Genomic DNA, 18,507 nt, shown 5'->3' with positions numbered 1-18,507 from the left:
GTTTGTCTTGTTTTATGTTGTGCCTAACACCCCTTTAGAGCTACTCGAGAGAGAGAGTCTAAAGAAAGAACTTAATGACCCGAGAGAGCTAGGTTAGAATCTAGACTCGAGAGAGCGAGATTAGATTGGCATAAGCAAGAGATAGGGACTAAGCTTTGTTTGTCAACACTGCATCGCATTGGTCGCCTTATTTGTGTGTGTGTCACTCTATCATCACATAAATGAGAATAGAGGCTTGTGTATAGGTCCTATAGGCTTATCGCATATATCACATGCGTTCTAGCTTTAGAAGCCGTGGCATTCGCACCGAGAGGTGGTTTACTATTGTATGTGTGTTGCATGATCGCATGGCTTGCGTTGACTAAGGTTACCCTTGCGGTCACTCTTAAGGGTTGCAATGAATTCATCTCCGCATTTTATCTATTTTTTCATACATTTATTTCATGTCAAGTGTTGTTGTATCTCTACCTCTCATGCATATTCTCATTGCATTGTCTGTTAGATAGGAGTAGGAGTAGGGTTAACTTAGCAACCTCCTTTCCATTCTTTTATTTAAACCGCCACATGCACATTATCGCATACATATAGCTACAAGTCCTTGTGTTCGACCTCAGATTACCCGAGAAACTTGTGTTCGCGTTATACTTGGCGTGAGCGTAAGAAAACTTGTGGCAGGACGCATGGTCATCACATATATTCATTAACGCATTATCAGTCCAACGCATGACCATCGACGCATGACTATCAATGCATATCTTAGGAACATGCATCGCATACCGCGTCCACGGGATTTTGCTTTTCGAGTAAAATTGACTTCTAATTTCCCGCCATCAATGGCGCAATGATGTTCTATATGATGGAGCTAAGCGATCGTTTAAGCTACGACGAATACTAAAGGATGACATGCAGTGTTAGACGATGGTGTTAAGCGATCGTTTGGTTCTATACGATAGAACAAAGCGATAGTGATGAAGAGCTATACGATAGCCTTGAGCGATCGCTTACTTCAATCGTTTATCTTTGATCGAGAGCTAAACGATGTGTCGAGTTGCTATGCGATAGCACTAGCGATCGTTTACCTCTATGCGGGAGCTAGGCGAGTGCGTCGAGTTGGCTAAACGATAGCACTACGTGATCGTTTACCTCTAGTGGAGCTAAGGGGCGATGCACGAGTTGCTATAACGATGCACTACACGATCGCATACCTTCGTGCAGTAGTGGGGGCGATGCGTTGAATGCTTTGCGATGGCATTAAACGATCATTTACCTTTTCACGCGCTAAAACGATCAAGCATTTACTAAATGATTGTAATACAAATGACTCCATGTGTATATGCTTTTGATAGTTTGTGTGGAAACTTAATATTAGATGGAGTTTATTCATATGCGGTGTTGTGCTCATATTCTAACTTGATTGATGATGAAGAGATGGCTTGGGCAGTGATAGGAGATGGATCGAAAGAGTACGTAGTAGTGTGTCTTTTTGGGTGCATACACAAAACAAGAAGGAGAAATTTTAGGAAACTGCTCAATAGTTGAATGTTTATGATTGTCAGATGTTGAGTCTTGATTGTTGTATCTAGGTGGAATTCTACATATTTTTGTTAGCCACTGCATTAAAGTACAAGGCTGTTTTTATCGATTAAAACAACGAGAACAAAGTACAAGGTGTTTGCCTTTGGATCAAAGATTGGGTATTAGCAAAAGAGATATGTGATGTAAACTGAAAATATTTCATCATGTGACTGAAATATTTTCTAGATCCAAATATCCTACTGCTAATCTTTTGTTCCCAAAATTTGTAAATTGAAATTGGCTATTTCTGAGTGGACTAATTCTGGCATTCAAGAGATAAGAGACATGGCTTCAAATATGATGTCAAAGTTTGATAAGTATTGGAAGAAAATTCATGGAGTAATGGTCATAGCTGTAGTTTTAGATCCACGTTACAAATTGAAGTTGATTGAGTTTTACTTCCCTAGAATTTATGGAGATAGTCTTTTTCTTGAAGTGGAAAGGATTAAAAAAATTTGTTCAGATTTGGAAACAGAATATCAACTAAAGCATGAAAGTGAAGGTGATAATTATCACGATAGAAATATAAATGGAACCTCACGGAATATAGAATTTGATGATTTTAATGATTATGACTTGTTTGTATCAAATTCCAATAATATGAATCAGAAGCAACAGTTTGATGCATATTTGGATGAACCTGTCTTACCTCGAACATTTGATTTTGATATTTTGAGTTGGTGGAAATTGAATGGTGTCAAGTATCCAATTTTACAAGAAATTGCAAGAGACATATTAGCCATCTCGTTATCTAGTGTTGCATCAGAGTCTGCTTTTAGTACCTGTGGTAGGATTGTAAGCCCACATCGTAACAAACTTCATCCGAAGACGACAAAGGCTTTGATGTGCGCTCAAAATTGGATTGCAACTGAAATTTTGACAGGTTAGTTTGTTTATTTTGTTTTACCTCTTTTTAGCATTTAATATATTAATAAATATTTTCTTTTATTACAAATATTTGACAATATAAGGTACTAGCACGGGAAAAAAATGGTTAAACATTTAGCAACTGTTTTAGAAGATGCAGATGATTCTGATGAAGATGGTGTAGGATTGTATCAATTGCAGCGGAAGCTCAAGGATCATCTAAGCACTCAAATTCACTAATTTTGGCATAATATAAAACATACTTATGCAGAAAAATTGGGTTTCAAGACATATCTCTTGTAAAACTTCTTCAAAGCTCCATCTCCAGCTAATATCTTCTCCATATTTTGTTGTAGACCACCTCAAGATCTTCCCCACTATTCTCTTGGTGCTCTAGATTGAGTTGTGGGACTCAAAACAAGCTTGAATCAAGGGATGAAGGAGAAAAGCTCACTGCAGCAACCTTTTTGAAGAACCATTCTTCAAACCGAATTTTCTCTAAAATTCACTATAGATTGCATGCCCGATTTTCACTCCAATCTCTTCATTATATTGCAGATCAACATACAAAGAGAAGAGTTGCATGAGTTGGAACTCATGCTAGGAGAAGACAAGGTCAAGATGTTGCTTTATGTGTGAGCTACTTGGTGATGGATAATGGAAAAAACCATTTTTCCATTTTGTGTTTTTTGTTTTCCAATTTTTCAATTTTATCTAAAAATCAAAATTTGATTTAAAAAATCTATTTGATTTTTAAAATGAAAAATTAATTAATTTCATAAATTAATTATTAAATAAAACTTAATTAATTTAATATCAAACATTAAATTAATTTTAACACATATCCATCTTTATATATTTAAATCATATTTAAATATATAAATTCTCCTATACCGTTTAATTCGAAAATTAAACATAATTATATCTCATATAATCACTAATTCCCTTAATTCTAATTTGAACGTTTCAAATTAATTATCACGCTATTCTAGAGCTAGTCTGTTACGAGCTAGTAGGGGGACCTCACGAACCTACAGATCATGGGCTCCAACGATCCGGGATTATTTGGCTAAACTCATTAGACCAGATTAATCTCCATTCATTAACTAATGGGTCACTCTACTAAAGCCCATAGTTGCACTCCCCTCACTGTAGATATATTATGTCCACATGATTTAACCATAATCAGCAAGTCAACCCTTCACAGGTTGTTCATATAATGGCTGGGTCAAATATCTGTTTTACCCCCAAGATTACGTCTTATTCCTCAAGTCCCTACTGATCCTCTAATGAATAAACTGGTTTTTGATCCAATCACCAAACCAACTCTCTCAGCCCAGTGAGAGATTGGGGCCCCTTGTTCAAGACCGGATTCAGTACTTGAGAGAACAACTTTTCTCCTATCCCTAGATCAGGTAGGTGTGAACTCGTCTTGCACCCTACGTCCCCAGCTATCTATCCGTCTTACCCCTGAAATGGGAGTCTTATTGAGCCGACGCTGTTGAGCCAACCCTCAACTATGCAAATCTAAGGACAATCCCGAATTAACAGGGAGTTCATATTAGTTCAAGATTAAGATCGAGTTACCTAGTTCATCTAGGTGAAATAGTCAGTCTTAAACAGGAATAACAGCGTTATAAAGTAAGAGTGACTTATTTTTTTGTCATGATCTTATGCAAACTCATTGCATAGGACGCCCCCACTCCTTCATCTCATAACATTACGAATTAGGTTCTACATCGTATGTAGCCACTTTACAACTGTTTTCTGTAACAACTACAGAATAGGTCGCATCCAATGGTGTTACCAGAATAAGTACCCAACCTCATTCATGTACCATAATCATTTTAACTATTTACTCAAACCCGATCCACTCTTATATCTCACATAAATTTTAATACTCATACAATAGTTATAGGTCTATGTTTATTGGATTTTAGACTTTCATACAATTTATGAGATCAATAACAAGTATATTGATAAGTAGAAAATGTTTATCATTTTTACAAAACTGCAAGTTTTAGCGGCATAAAACCCAACAGATGGCGTTGGTGACTAAGTAATGCTCAAGATTAATATTATTTTTGTGTCTAGCTTTTTTTTTTTTTTTTTGTGACATTATTTGTTTATACATTTTAAATGTAGGAATGAATAATATCTACAACTAAGGATGGGATGATGCCAAGAAAGAGAAATATTTGATTGTGAAGTCATCGTTAAAAGAGAGAAAGACGAGCTTTATTCAATTTTAAGTTGTAAACTTATTTGGATGTATAGACATTGCCTTTAATTAAACTTTTATTCAAACTTTATTAAATTTTAAGTTGTAAACTTATTTAAGGATTTGTTAGTTTTTTAAATTGTGTTTATTTTTGAATGTACAAAATGTTATGCACTAGTCAAATTTCAAATAAATTCACTTGAATTAAAAAATGAGGAATTTGATAAACTTATTTAATAGATTTTTTGTGGGCTAATCAAATTTTAATTAAAAAAAAAAGGGGAATCCCCGCGGGAAAACGGGGAATGGGACCCGCGGGGACCCCATTTCCCTGACGGGAATGGGGGAGAATTTCCCCCACGGGGCCGGGGACGGGGGACGCCTTCCACCTCGCCCCAACCCCTTTACCAACCCTACGCTCTCGTGAAGACTGGAACAACAACCTCTCGTTGTCGCTTAGAACGCCTACCCAATCTCTCGTTGTCGCTTAGATCATGAACAATCTTCTCCAAAAACAAGCAACCTCTTAGACATCACCACTTGACAACCTTGGTATTCTTGGAGTGAGAATCCAAGAGGTGTAGGCTTTGTTGGATTTGGTAGAGGGATGGAGGGAAGCAACGATCGAACTATACGATCAAGCAAGTGGGAAAATGTACTATCTATCGTATAGACTTAGTGTGCTTGATCGTTTAGTAAATCTCGCTATGTACACGATCGTTTAGAAAACACGTTGGATCATCTAGACTATCATTTAGTGAATCTCGCTTGGCATGTGATCGCTTAGTAAATCGCTTTACGCAATCGTCTAGTAAAAGGCGTTAGTACACGATCGTTTAGAAAAACACTTAAAGGCTATCGTCTAGTCTCTTGTGAGCTAAACAATTAGTCATGCACATAATGAAGCGATTCATTTCAAAATGAAAAAAAAAATCATTTTAACCTTCAGTTATGAAAACTGAACATAACCTTACACTTCATGCACGGTTAAAGGAGAAACCACCCACAATTATCACATAATCGTTTTAATTATAAATAAATATAATAACTAACTTATCATATTATATTTATAACCTATAGTTTTAATATCACATCATATGTAATATTTAAACCATAGTTCCTTTCTCCTTTATTCAATATAAATCATACTTATATCAAAATCCTCCAATTAATGTATCTCATATATCATATCAATTATATCACATATAATTGAACCTATTTAATTATATCATATACAATCAAACTCCCCTCTTGTTAATTTGAACACAAACTAACCCAAAAACTGATTCTCAACTTGTACCAATGGGACCTTATGGACCTGTAGCTTGAAGCTCCAACGGTACGTGAATAATTGACTAAACTCTTTAATCACGAGATCCACCATCCATTAACTGTCAGATACTCCACTAAAGAACGACAGCTGCACTCTTCTCACTACAGATATATTTTTGTGTCCATGGGATATAACTAATCAACAGTATAATAAACCTTCACAGATCGCTCGTAAGTACAGTTGGACCAATTCACCATTTTGCCCCTGTAGTTACATCTAACTTCTTAAGTACCACTGATTCCTCTAATGAACAATACATCATAGTCCTACTATGAGTGGACACCTCTCGAGCCATGAAAAGGTGTGTGGCGCCACATCGTTCATGCCCCGGAATCCTCCCTTAATGGAACAATCTATCTACTTACCCCTACTTCGGGGAAGAAGTGAATTCCATCTTGTATAGCTGAATTTCCAGATCCCCAGTCAAACGAATCCCCAAAGTGATAGGTTTAAGTCAGCAATCTGGTCACTCACACCCATGCAAATCAAAGGACCGCCCTCATAGACAGGAGCTCTCAACTCACTCAGGATTAATGTCATGTTACCTATGGTCATCCTAGTGAAATGAAAGTCTTTATCATGAATGGCATTATATAACGAGAATAAAAACTTCGTGGTCTGGTCTTATACAAAATCCTTTGTATAATACACTCCCGCTCGTATGTCTCTACATAAATGATCAGGATCAGACCATCTGTAGCACTTTACAACACTTGTAACATCTATAAAGTGAGTCATAATCGTAGTGTGACCAGGATAAAGTCTTCCTCCTTTATCCATATACTACAGAATATTTAGGTTATCACTTAAGGCATGACCCAGTTGTATGTCTCCACATACATCCTTAAGTTACAACGACAATCAGCGATCTCAGTTTATTGGTTTGTGGTAAATGCAACTAAAATATATCATATTTCATAGACAATAGTGAAGAAAATATCTCATATTATTACATCACAAACGTTTGTTCATACAGGTGTTTACAAACTACAGGACCCTATGAGAGTTTAGGACATCAACCCAATCTCCCACTTGTCCTAAAGCGAATGGGTGTACAAGATAACAACAAGTACAAAACAATACATTAGGGCACTAAGGCCCAGTACAAAAATCTTCCACTTGCCATAGTCCAGCCGCGAGCGGTCTTGTAGACCCATGCTCTAAAGGTGACCCTTAAAAACTGTAGTCGTGAGAGCCTTCGTAAACGGATCATTAACGTTGTGCTCCGAAGTGATTTTCGTGACTATCACGTCCCCTTGATACACTATCTCGCAAATGAGATGATATTTCTACTCTATATGTTTGTCGTGCTTGTGACTCATAGGCTCTCTAGAGTTCGCCACAGCACCACTATTATCACAATAAAGGGTGATGGGCCTAGACATATCTGGAACAACTTCCAGATCAGTCAGGAACTTTCAAAGCCAAACGGCCTCCTTAGCAGCTTCACAAGCCGCTACATACTCGGTCTCCATCGTGGAGTCAGCGATGCACCCCTGCTTAGTGCTTCGCCATACTACAGCCTCTCCGTTAAGAGTGAACACTGAGCCTGAAGTGGATTTTCAAGAATCCTTATCAGTCTGAAAGTCAGAGTCCGTGTATCCAGTAAGGATCAAATCCTTAGATCCATATAAGTCCAAATATAAACTAACCCCTCTCGAACCAGTGAGAGGGAAAAGTCTCATTGTTCAAAACCTGAAATCAACTATTAAAGGAGCAATTCATCTACTTTCCCTAAAGAAAGGATTAAGTGAGTTTCATCTTGCGTAACTATGTTCTCAGCTCCCTACTTGGACAAATCCATAAAATGATAGGCTTATTGAGTTGGTGAAACTGGTCACTCTCACCCATACAGATGAAGGGATTGCCCTCATGGACTAGAGTTCACAATTCACTTAGGATTAAGGTAAAGTCACCTATGATCATTCTAATGAAAATGTTAGTCTTTTCAAGTAACGATGTTATAAAAAGAAACCAATCATTTCACGACTCGTTCTTGTATAAACTCTTTATACATGATATCCTCACTCACATGTCTCCACATGAACAACATGGATCATATTGTTTGTAACACTTACAATTCATGTAATAGTTACAAAGTGGGTGGTATCCATAGTGTTACTAGGATAAGGCACCCAATCTTATCCATGTACTGCAGACCGTTTAGGTTATTACTTGAACATAATCCAATTGTATGTCTACCACATACTGTTCAAGTTACATTAAACAACCTTGGATCTTAGTTTATTGAATTGAGTTAATGCAATCTAAATGTCAAATAAAATACTTCTTATTTTATTAAATAAATGTTTTGTATTTACGAATTACAAAATACAAGATCCACGAGATTTAGGATACTAAATCTAACACGCCCATGCCATGCATGTTTTGGTTATTTGTAATTGTAACCATGACATGTTTAATTTGAGTAGCAATAAGTTTTAGTTAGTTATGGTTCAACCAGTAGCAAAAGATAACGAAATCTAGATAATAGAAATACATTAAGTTAGATTTGGCCAATTTAATCTGATGTTCTAATCAATCAAAGGGTTTAATGTGATTAGCTAGGTGAATAGGCTTGTGTGACAACACTTAGTTAATCTAGGAATCGACATTCGCGTTTGTTTTCCCTGGGGAGTTTATCTGATTTTTTCAGACATTTGATTACGCTTGATAATTAGAGAACCCATGAACCTTGCATGATAAATTAATGAATTAATCCATAGATAGCCCAACGACCTCTTAATCGGCGAAGGTAATCTCGTGTATCTCTCTCTCAATGTATCTTACTTTCTGCAATTTAGTTTTCCTATCAACTCAATCTCAAAACCACTCGTATTTAGATTGGAGAAGTTTTATCTTAGGCTCCCTATAGTTCGACTCGATTTTGCTATTAAGATTACTAATTAGTTGAAGTGCTAGATTGAGAATATAAAGATTATTTGATTGATAGAAAGCCTCAACAACTTTCCATCCATCGAATTACTTCCTTACTAATTGGGTTGTGGAATAAACTTTTATGAAAAATATTATCTTTCCTTTTTACATATTACTCAAATTATTGTTGAGATAAAATAGAAAACCTGAGAAGGGTGGTTATTAGAAAGGTTACATGGGACCTGACCTTATATAAAAACAGATCTCTTATTAAAGTGTGCCTAATAAATACTAGCCGACAACCTTTAAATAAATTAAAAAAAAAAAAAAAACCTTCATCATTAAATTATATGATTAGTTGTTTATATTTAATTTCTAAACTTTTAAAAGTGTAATATATCTCTAAATCTTTAATCTTACGAATGAGTCCTTCAATTTTAACCAAGAGACCCTTTAACTTTTTACTCTTGTGTTTAATATAGATCCCTTAAATTTTCAAATTTTGTGTTCAGTGAGACGTTAATTTTTAACTTAATCCAAATGAGAGGAACTAAATTTACGATTTAACTTATTTTATTTTTGAAAAACTGCCAAAATGTGCCAAAAAGCTTGGTTATAAAACGTAGGCTGGGCTGACTAAGACTACCATGTTGCTTAAAATCCTGCCACGTGTATGAACATTTTTGCTTAAAAATATTAGTCACTGATAACCACCTCCATATGGACCATATCTTATCCTTCAAATTGGATAATCCTTCTCTCTTCTTCCTCTTCCAAGGAAACAAACAATCTAAACCTCCATGGAAACTGGAGAGAAAAATTGTTCATCAGGCTATGGCAAACCTCCATGGACATTTACAGGAAGGTTATTGAAACCCTCCATTTACTTTTCTTCATTCTCTTTTCTTTTGCTTTTATTTGACATTCCCTCATTACTCAGGGCCTTGTATCAGCTGCATCTTGTGAAGGCTAAAACTGCTCGAGCTTGTATTCCCAAGGAGTTGAGACTCGTTGAAGCATTTGGGTATTTTTTTAATCACTAGAATTAGGTTTTGTTACTGTGTAATGGAGATTAATATGTTGGATTAATACGATTTGTGGGTGTTTTTTGGTGTGAAAATGTGAGCCGATTGTAATGATTTAGTAGTGTATTTGTTTGATCCCTACTTAAAATGTGTTAGTTTCTGTCCATCTACAGTTATACTCTTGGTGGGTTTTTTCTTGCAAACTATGATGACAGTCCAGCAGGAAGTTTTGATGAGGTCTGATTTTTTTTGCTTTCTTTTTCTTTTCTTGTTGAGGCTAAATCAATGGAGATTTGGTTCTTCAGCTAATATAGAACCCATGTTTTGGATTTTGTTTTGGCAGCTTGTAGTAATTTCTGGAATTGTTTGGAACCGTCCAACCTCTTGCGCGTATGCTTTTTCTAATTTCTATCAACCTTTTTTTCCATTTGTGGTTACATTGTGGTGAATGGTAGAATGTTAGTGGGATAATTTTGTAATTTTGTTTGCTTGATTAGGAACCGGTTATTAAGTGGACTTGGTTTTTTTGGACCGGTTTGGGTCTGGTCTGATGTGTTGGTAGCAGAGGAGGGATTGGTCTTGGTTTTCATCTTGTTCAAATGTTTGAATGATGAGTAGAAATAAGCTAAAAGGGGTTTCCAAAAACATTGAATTTGGGAAGACCCATGTCTTTTTTTTATTATTATTTTTGTTTTCTAGGTTGTTGATTCTTACTTGGGTTTCTTTTCTGAAAGCAGATGGGCAGCTAAGGTGCTAGTGAACAGTGATGAAGCTTGTGATCATGGAAGAAAGGTATGGCATCTGAAGGATTGTTGTCGATTTCTGAGGCTTGATTTCTATGGAATTTGAAGCAAATATTTATGAACTTGTTACCATGTCATGTCTGTTTCTATGGTAATTTGAAGATTATGAATATTGTTTGCTCTCCATCTGTCTGGTAGTCTCTTCTATGACTGGTTTTTCTCTTTTTCGAATATTTTACCATTCTTTACCCCTAATATGAATGGAGGGATATGTCATAGCCTTGTAGAAACGGTACTTACAACGTATTACTTTATCCAAGACACTCACATGCCATGTTCTTGGTTTATCCAATGTGCAATATGAAAAGGTTTTGAATTTTCATGGTGCGTATGTGTGGTACACATGGTAGCGTCTAGTTGAAATGGAAGTTATAATGCTTTAGGGTTTGTTGTATAAATGACCCATTTGATAAGATCCAAATGAAATCTGACTCACTCTCTAAAAGCTTTTTACTTGCATCATCATGGAATCCACCCGTTGTGTGCGCATGCTATTACTCAGCTCCTGCTCTTGCTCTCGATTCTCGCTACTTGCTATTCGTTCCTCGTTCTTTTTCTTTTCCTCAGTTTTTGACTCATTGATGTAGTTATCATTTCTCTTTCCCTTTTTTTTTTTTTTTTTTGAATGATAACTACTCGCTACTTAGTACGTTTAGAGGAAGGAAAATTGAAAAAATGTCGAAAAAAGAAAAGAAAAGAAAATTCAATGAGTAACGGGAGCGAGTAGCGAGAATCGAGAGTATCAACACGTATATACAACGAGATGATTTTATCATTTCATTTAGGCAAAAGGTCATAAAATTTACTTTACCTTTTAAAAAGGTAGGTCATATTTCATTTGGGCCTTGTCAAAAAGGTCATCGGTTTCACATTCTCATTACTTTGCCTAAGACATCCATTTTTTTACTGGTTCATCATCATCTTATAATACTTTAGGTGCCACTAAATTTTAGTGTCTATTGGAATGATTTTCTGAGTACTTAAAAAAGTGTATTTAAGCACTTAGTCCAAAGATGTCCTTAATTGTCTTAGTTCTGACTTTCCAAGGTGATAACATAACGGATTACTCAGCCCCTAGAAGAGGATTGTATTTGCCTTCCGCCTACCAACATACGTAAGTTTTCACCTGTTGGCTACCACATGTTAGCCAAAATTTTATGGCAATGGTAGTCCATACTTCTCTTCAAAGTTATTCTTATAGCTTGAAAGTTTTCTGTAAAAAGGAATTCTTGAACACCGTCCCTTGTAGATATTGTAGACTTTGGGTTCCCATAGAACTGGATGATACAATTGGCAAAGTACTAGGCAACTATTGAAGCTATATGTAGGTGTTTTGAAGGGAGTGTGAAACTTGGTTAAGTGGTCTAGTACCATCAGCATAGTGTCGTTTTCTCTATCATTCAGGTCTTCCTTCGATGAAATTCAATTATAACTAGCACATGACTGCTTGCCTCCAACGAGACGAGATGGCGTGCCATTGCTCCCTGGTTGATGGAAGTAGTGATATCGCTAAGAACTTTCTACACCAATAATGTTCCAACCTTTTATCCCAATGCTCAAGTTTCTATAGTGAGTTCCTTGGGTAAATCTGGTAGCCAGTTTTAGATTTTAAAATGCTTCTTTTGCCAGGGTGTAGAGTAAGGTCAAGTCTTGTTACTATATCCTTTGTCAAATCACAAAACCTGATCTAAAATGATATATAGAGGATTAAAAAAAATATTTGGGTGCATTATGGACTACACCCATCTTTCTGTGGCCCACTCAAGTGTCCAATCATAATTGCGATGTGGCATAATTTTTTTTAAAAGAAATATATCTTTTAATATTTCTTTCCCTTTTGTGATTGAAGGGGAAGCATGGAGATGGGAGCTCAAGTATTACTTTATAGAATTAATGAAGATTAAATCACTAACAAGAGTTTTTATTAGAACAACTAATTATTTTACTTTTTTTATGAATCAAATGAAATTATCTAAAGATACTCACTACAAGACTTTTTAAATAAACTCAACTAAGAAATGTAGTTTTCCTTTATTCTTAGACGTCAAGACATCTGGATATCTTCATTATTGTGCATTCGGTGAACTGGCACTCGATCTCTCTGGGAATTTGAGACTCATCTGTATAATATTCGTTTCTATCTTGTGTGATGGATGATGTTCCACATGCGACATCCTACTTTTTTTCCTTTATTTTCCCTTTTTTTTTTTTTTTTTTTTTTTTTTTTTTTTTAGTTTAGTCTTAATTGCATTCTTCTCTTGCAGGAAGTAGGGCTTCCAAGTCAAGCTGCTCGGTTTACAAAAGTAAGCTACAATTTTAGATATTATGGTTTTTCAATATGTAATTCCTGGATACACGTTTGATCAATGTTATAATGCTGTGACCCTCTTATTAAGAAGCATTTCAACAGCCACTTACAAGATCATTCTTCTCAATAATATTGACAATAATCATCTGACCTCCAAACAATATACTTCTGATTAGCTAGGATTCACTCTATTATTGTCTATATATATACATTTTTTTAACATTTGGGCTACATCAACCAGAACTAGTGTATTGAATGGGAACAATGTCTCTCGTGAAAACAGAGGATTGAGGCAGTTCCGAAGCGTCAAAGTGAAAGAGGACTTCTCAACTCCTTACGTGAGAATAGTAATTTCCACAACCAAAAGAATCAGGAGCATATCCAAGTGACTGAAATGAAGGGTCCCACTTCAATAGATGTTTGCAATATCAACCTTTCAATTTCTGGTGAGCTGCTTAATTTTGGAGCCAATATTTCTTGTGAAAGAGAAAAAAATAGCCCTGCTCATCTCATCTACTCTTCACCAATGACATATTTTTTATGTGTTCTTCATATTTCTTCTGCATTGTCTTCAGATTCTCATCATCTGATGGAATTTTGTTGATCTTCTTAGGAAAGTTGCATCGCTAACATTGAATATTCTGAAAACTTCAGTGTTCTAGGATTGTTGTCAAACAAAGTCCTGCTCTCTGCTTGTATGTCGTCGTGGTTATATCTTCCATGTTGCATCAAATCTATCTATAATAATCTTTGTGGTTGACGTGGAACATTGAACATGTTCCATGTTCGGAAAAAGAAAACCATAAAATAGGATGCCCTACATCGAAAAGGTTCGTTATTCTTTTAGTGGTTGATATAACATGTTCTGGTCTATCTCTCCTAATTTCAAAGATTAGTGGACAGTTCTTGGGTACGGATTGCCTGTTAAAGCCTACCACTGTGGTTTATGAACTTTTCTTTTCGTAGTTCCAACTTTCAAAGAGTAGTAACTTTTATCGGTTGAATTTTCCTGTTCAAATCGAAAGTCCCATGTGTTTCTGATAACAAGCTGATGTTGGCAGTTCCTTTCACCAAATGGATGGGACCAGTTATCAAAATGTCTCTCCCAAGTTATAGGTAACCAGATCTTCCAATTTACAAATGGTTATGTTCACCAGATCATCATTGACTTATGACAGTTTCATGGATCTATAAATATCAGTGGGCATTCAGAATATACTCCTGAACTACTCAAATATTCCTGCCAGATTCGATGCCGGTTTGTGTTTCTGTTCTCTGATGTTTTTTAACTCGTTATCTCTCACAACACCAAAGGAATTTAGTTTGTTTATTGATGGCATTGGGGCATTTGAATATATTATTTGCATTTAGGGTGCGAGCAGTAAAGCCAGCAGTGGTCTCGGTCGAACTTCCTGCATCAACCGACAGAGCACAAGATGCAGACCACCATTCTCACAATACAAGAGCTGGAGAAGATGCAGAACATGAACAAAGCCTATGTACATCTGTACTACTGTCAAAGCCCATACTAGCTTTAGAGTTTAGTTGCATGGAAATGGAAGTCCAAGCTCCCACTGTTGTTTCTCAATATTTTAAACACTCTCTTAGAACACCATGAACACATTCCTTTCCATTATATTAACAGTTAATATTATGAAAATTCTTTGGCAGAAAGTGTTGTACAATCTGAAATACATCACTAATAAAACTCCTCTCTTCTTCTCCCAAAGTCCCAACAGCTTCTCATTTTGTCTGAATGAGCTTTCACAATAAGATAACTCAAGATGTAGAATTTACAGAATTCATGAAAGATGACAAAAAGAGCTCTGTTCGACCCTCTTTTCTAATACAATTTTCTCCTTTTTACTGATGACCTTTACAAAAAAATTTCCATTCCAGTGTTTGATTGATGACACTGAAGGATAAACATCGGAAAGAAATCTTCACTCTCAGATTATTAGTTAAGCAATCAAACTCCGTTCTCTTCAATCACGAGCTTGACCTGAATTATCGATCAGAAAGCTTCGGGTAGAGGCTGACTTTGTAAAAATGATTTGAACAACACCAGTGATCTTTCAGGTTGTGAAAATGGTGCTTCATGTGATGCCCCTCTGATTGTGGCAAAGGAAAGAATATTGCCGTAAACCTGAGTCCACCCACCAACCTGAAGTGCAAGAACCATCCAAATTCACTCATATCTCAAATAATTCTAACTTTAATGTCAACAACTGGAGAGTTTTCTGGAACAGTTTCTAGAGTTGTTAGGCAACAAGATTTACCTGCTGTCCCTCGAACCAGACTCGGTAAGGTACGGTTGTTTCTAGTCCCAACTCTTTTGCCAGTTTGTGAACAAGTGTTCTACTTCCTGTGAGTGGAATGACGGAATCTTGATCTCCACTGCAAATTCAAGATGTTTGATGCAGTCAGCTTGAACAGCTTTAGGATTGAAAAGTCATGATATGACCCCAAGAGGCGTTTCACATACCTATAGACCAACACTTGTATTCCTGCATTGATCAGTTTTCCCACGATGTTGATAGTTGGTATCTCCAGATCCAGCAGCTCATAATCCAGAATGCTATCAATTTCAAAAGAATAATGTCAATCTGAATGAATATAGAGCTTTTTATGAAAATATGTCAAGCTTTTCCATTCTTTGTGAATATTGTTCGTATGAAGAAGTCTGAACCTGCTGCAAACAGCCCATCGTCGCACTCCCACAAGACGTGCATGAAGCGCCTTTTGTACATCTTGCCTATTGAGATAGTTGACTGTTTCATCCTCCACGCAGACATCAACCGACTCGGTTACTTGCTACTCACGATGAAGAGATTGGAATCAAAGTTTAGTGAGATTCTGAGAAGTGAAAGAGAAGTGAATTAACTGGATTACAACTCACTTGAGGGTTGAGGATTTTGGACTGAGAGAACACAGACGATATGCATACATCAAGGGTAACGTCATACTTGTCAACAAATCTACTGGTTTCTTTGCTCACTTGGCTCATCACCCTTGAGCAAATGGGTGAAACAGACCCCCTGTAGTACTCACCCACATAACGAGAGTAGTTGCACATTGACGTGAACATTCTAAACGTCGAATCCGATATTAATCCGTGTGACCAAAGGAACTCAGCCCTCGAGTTGAAGTCAGTAGCAAACTCTAGAACAGGATTGCCAATCTGTTTGTAGTCGTATAAACAGTTTGTTAAGATATTGAATCTAGTGGCACCTCTATCATGATATTAGAGCAGAGCTCATGTAGTTGAGCTCATTTGATATCAATAGTGCATGTGTTAGTGGTAGTTTAGATTTCAAAAAAGGGTTTGAAATTTCTTTTACTTACAGCAATGCCTCTGAGGTTGAATGAGGTTTTGTTAGATTGGATCATAAGCTCTGCCAGTTGGGGAACATAATGACCTACAGAAATCAAGAAAGTGCTTATGAGTCTGTTTTTTTTTTTCTTTTTCTTTTTCTTTTTCTTTTCCATCCAAGGAAGATGTAATTTTGAGAAATGGTAACATACCAGCATAGCTTTCTCCTGTAATGAACAAGCTTCTGTTTCTGTAATGTGGGAATCTGACAAGCCATTTCTCCAAGAACTCGAGATTGTCCCTTGCTGCAGATGTATCAAACATAAACATCACTCCTCGTCCACTTAGAAACAAAAACATATTAAAGAAAGGTAGCTTTTTTTTACTTTTTTAAAGGAAGAATACAAAAACCACCTCCAACTACTGAAACTTTCCATTAGAATAATTACACTCCAAAACTTATCCAATCGTTGTCCTTAATGAAAGTTACTACGGTGATTTTTGAAATTTTCTTTTTCCTACTAGAACAGTGTCACTGAAAATGGCATCACTCAAAAGTGCAGTTTCCACCAAAAAGAAAAATAAAACAATAAAAGAAGAGAAGGAAAGGAAAGAAAGGGGGGAAAAGGTAGAAAAGGTGAGGAGGCATTTTCCACTTACTAACAAACAAAAGAAGAGAGGGACCAAGCAATTAGGAAGTGCAGAAGTTGACCTTGAAGTGGTCTTTATCTAATGGGGGTAGGAAGTTATTTTCAATAATGTGGAAACTACCATCATCTCACTTTACAAAAAACAAAATTACAGAACAAAAAAAAATCCAAACAACCTCATAATTCATATATTCCCACCTGTGATTTTGTCTCCCACAGCCTCATACGAAGAAGTATCAGTTGAATACGAAAACCCAACTCCTACTGGCGTCTCCAAATACAACATATTCGCCTCTAAAGATCAAAACAGAGGAAGAAGAAACCAAGAAAACAACCCATCATCAACACCCACAAATCTTCAAAAACAACAAACGAAACCCATTTCATCAAATACTTAGCAGGCATCATAATCCAAACCTGTATTCCAACTGTGTTCATTCCTAATCAAAACCTCCCCTCTAGGCCGAAAGGGTCCATTTTCAGAGAATGCCCCAACTCCCAAAGAAGAACACCCAGGACCTGTAGAGAACAACGAACCCAATTCACAAAGAAATCAAAAACAAAACCCCAAATGGGGATTGACCCATTAACCAAATCTCTGAAGAAAAGTACCTCCATTAAGCCAAAGCACGAGGGGTTTAGAAGGAGGATCGATTTGGGCTTCAGCAAAATAATAGAACAAAGCCTTCTGATTTCGATCACCAACATTGACATAGCCAGAATAGTGACGAAATCCGACAAGGGGTTGACCAGGTAAGGAAGAAATCTTGTCGAGAAGATAAGGGGAAGAGTAAGCTTTGAGAAGAAAGTGGAAGAAAAGCAGGAAAGCAAAGGGGAATGCAGACATGGTGAAGAAGGGGAAGAAATGAAGGAAAAAGGAAGGATGAAATGGGGAAGAAGAAGTGGGAATGGTTTATAAAAAGAAGGGGAGGAGTTGTTGTCTTGTAATGATGATGATTTTCAAAGATTGGGACCCCATTTTTGCAATTCCAACAGTGGGAACATGGCCACTGTTCAACTCAAGCTTTCTCTCTCTGTGTGGTAATGGATATTCAAAAGTCTGTTCGTTTGCATTTGTTTGTAAGTTTGTAACCCAATGAATGAAGAACCAAAGGAGTACTGTTTTGTTCTTTTGTCTAATTTATAAAAACAAAAAACTGTGGCAGGATAGTGATGATGCTCTTTGTAAGCCTTGTTTCTTTTAAATGCTTCTTTCTGTGTAAATATTCTCTAGGTTAGATTAAGATTAGTTTCCTCTCTAGCTTTTACCATTTTTTTACTATTGGATTGATTGATATTTTAAGTTCACCAATGTTTGAAATGTTTGAAATGTCGATGTCTAGAAAATATCTATGAAACATCAATTTCGATTGTTTTTTTTTTCTTTTTGAAAAATTCAAAAAAAATTAATTTAAAGTAGTAAATGAGGGTCTGTTTGGTTGTCAATTTAGATTCTATTTTATGTTTTTAAATTTACTGAATACAGTGAATATGTGTTTGATAGACAATTCGAATTTTGTTTTTAAAAATTGTTT

General features: G+C 36.2%; 2 protein-coding genes across 2 annotated transcripts; one reads left to right on the top strand and one right to left on the bottom strand.

Annotated features, from left to right (window-relative positions):
- Positions 1-9,599: 9,599 nt before the first annotated feature.
- Positions 9,600-14,733, top strand: LOC120086013 (protein NEOXANTHIN-DEFICIENT 1). The gene is made up of 10 exons (XM_039042398.1): positions 9,600-9,738; positions 9,814-9,897; positions 10,072-10,135; positions 10,242-10,288; positions 10,636-10,690; positions 12,966-13,004; positions 13,293-13,455; positions 14,071-14,125; positions 14,211-14,267; positions 14,381-14,733. Exons 1-10 carry the CDS (start codon positions 9,674-9,676, stop codon positions 14,625-14,627), a joined length of 876 nt encoding a protein of 291 aa, XP_038898326.1. The 5' UTR covers positions 9,600-9,673; the 3' UTR covers positions 14,628-14,733.
- Positions 14,734-14,879: 146 nt separating this feature from the next.
- Positions 14,880-18,131, bottom strand: LOC120086006 (serine carboxypeptidase-like 45). Its single transcript, XM_039042384.1, has 10 exons — positions 17,585-18,131; positions 17,390-17,491; positions 17,171-17,266; positions 16,535-16,627; positions 16,355-16,428; positions 15,909-16,190; positions 15,699-15,823; positions 15,495-15,587; positions 15,289-15,406; positions 14,880-15,173 (listed from the first exon to the last, which is right to left on the bottom strand). The coding sequence occupies exons 1-10, from the start codon at positions 17,817-17,819 to the stop codon at positions 15,024-15,026; spliced, it is 1,368 nt and encodes a 455-aa protein (XP_038898312.1). The 5' UTR covers positions 17,820-18,131; the 3' UTR covers positions 14,880-15,023.
- Positions 18,132-18,507: the final 376 nt, after the last annotated feature.

This window comes from Benincasa hispida, chromosome 1, assembly GCF_009727055.1.
Source record: "Benincasa hispida cultivar B227 chromosome 1, ASM972705v1, whole genome shotgun sequence".
In the NCBI taxonomy this organism is placed as follows: Eukaryota; Viridiplantae; Streptophyta; class Magnoliopsida; order Cucurbitales; family Cucurbitaceae; genus Benincasa; species Benincasa hispida.
Note: the sequence above shows the minus strand (reverse complement) of the source record. Positions and strands in the feature narration are given on the sequence as shown.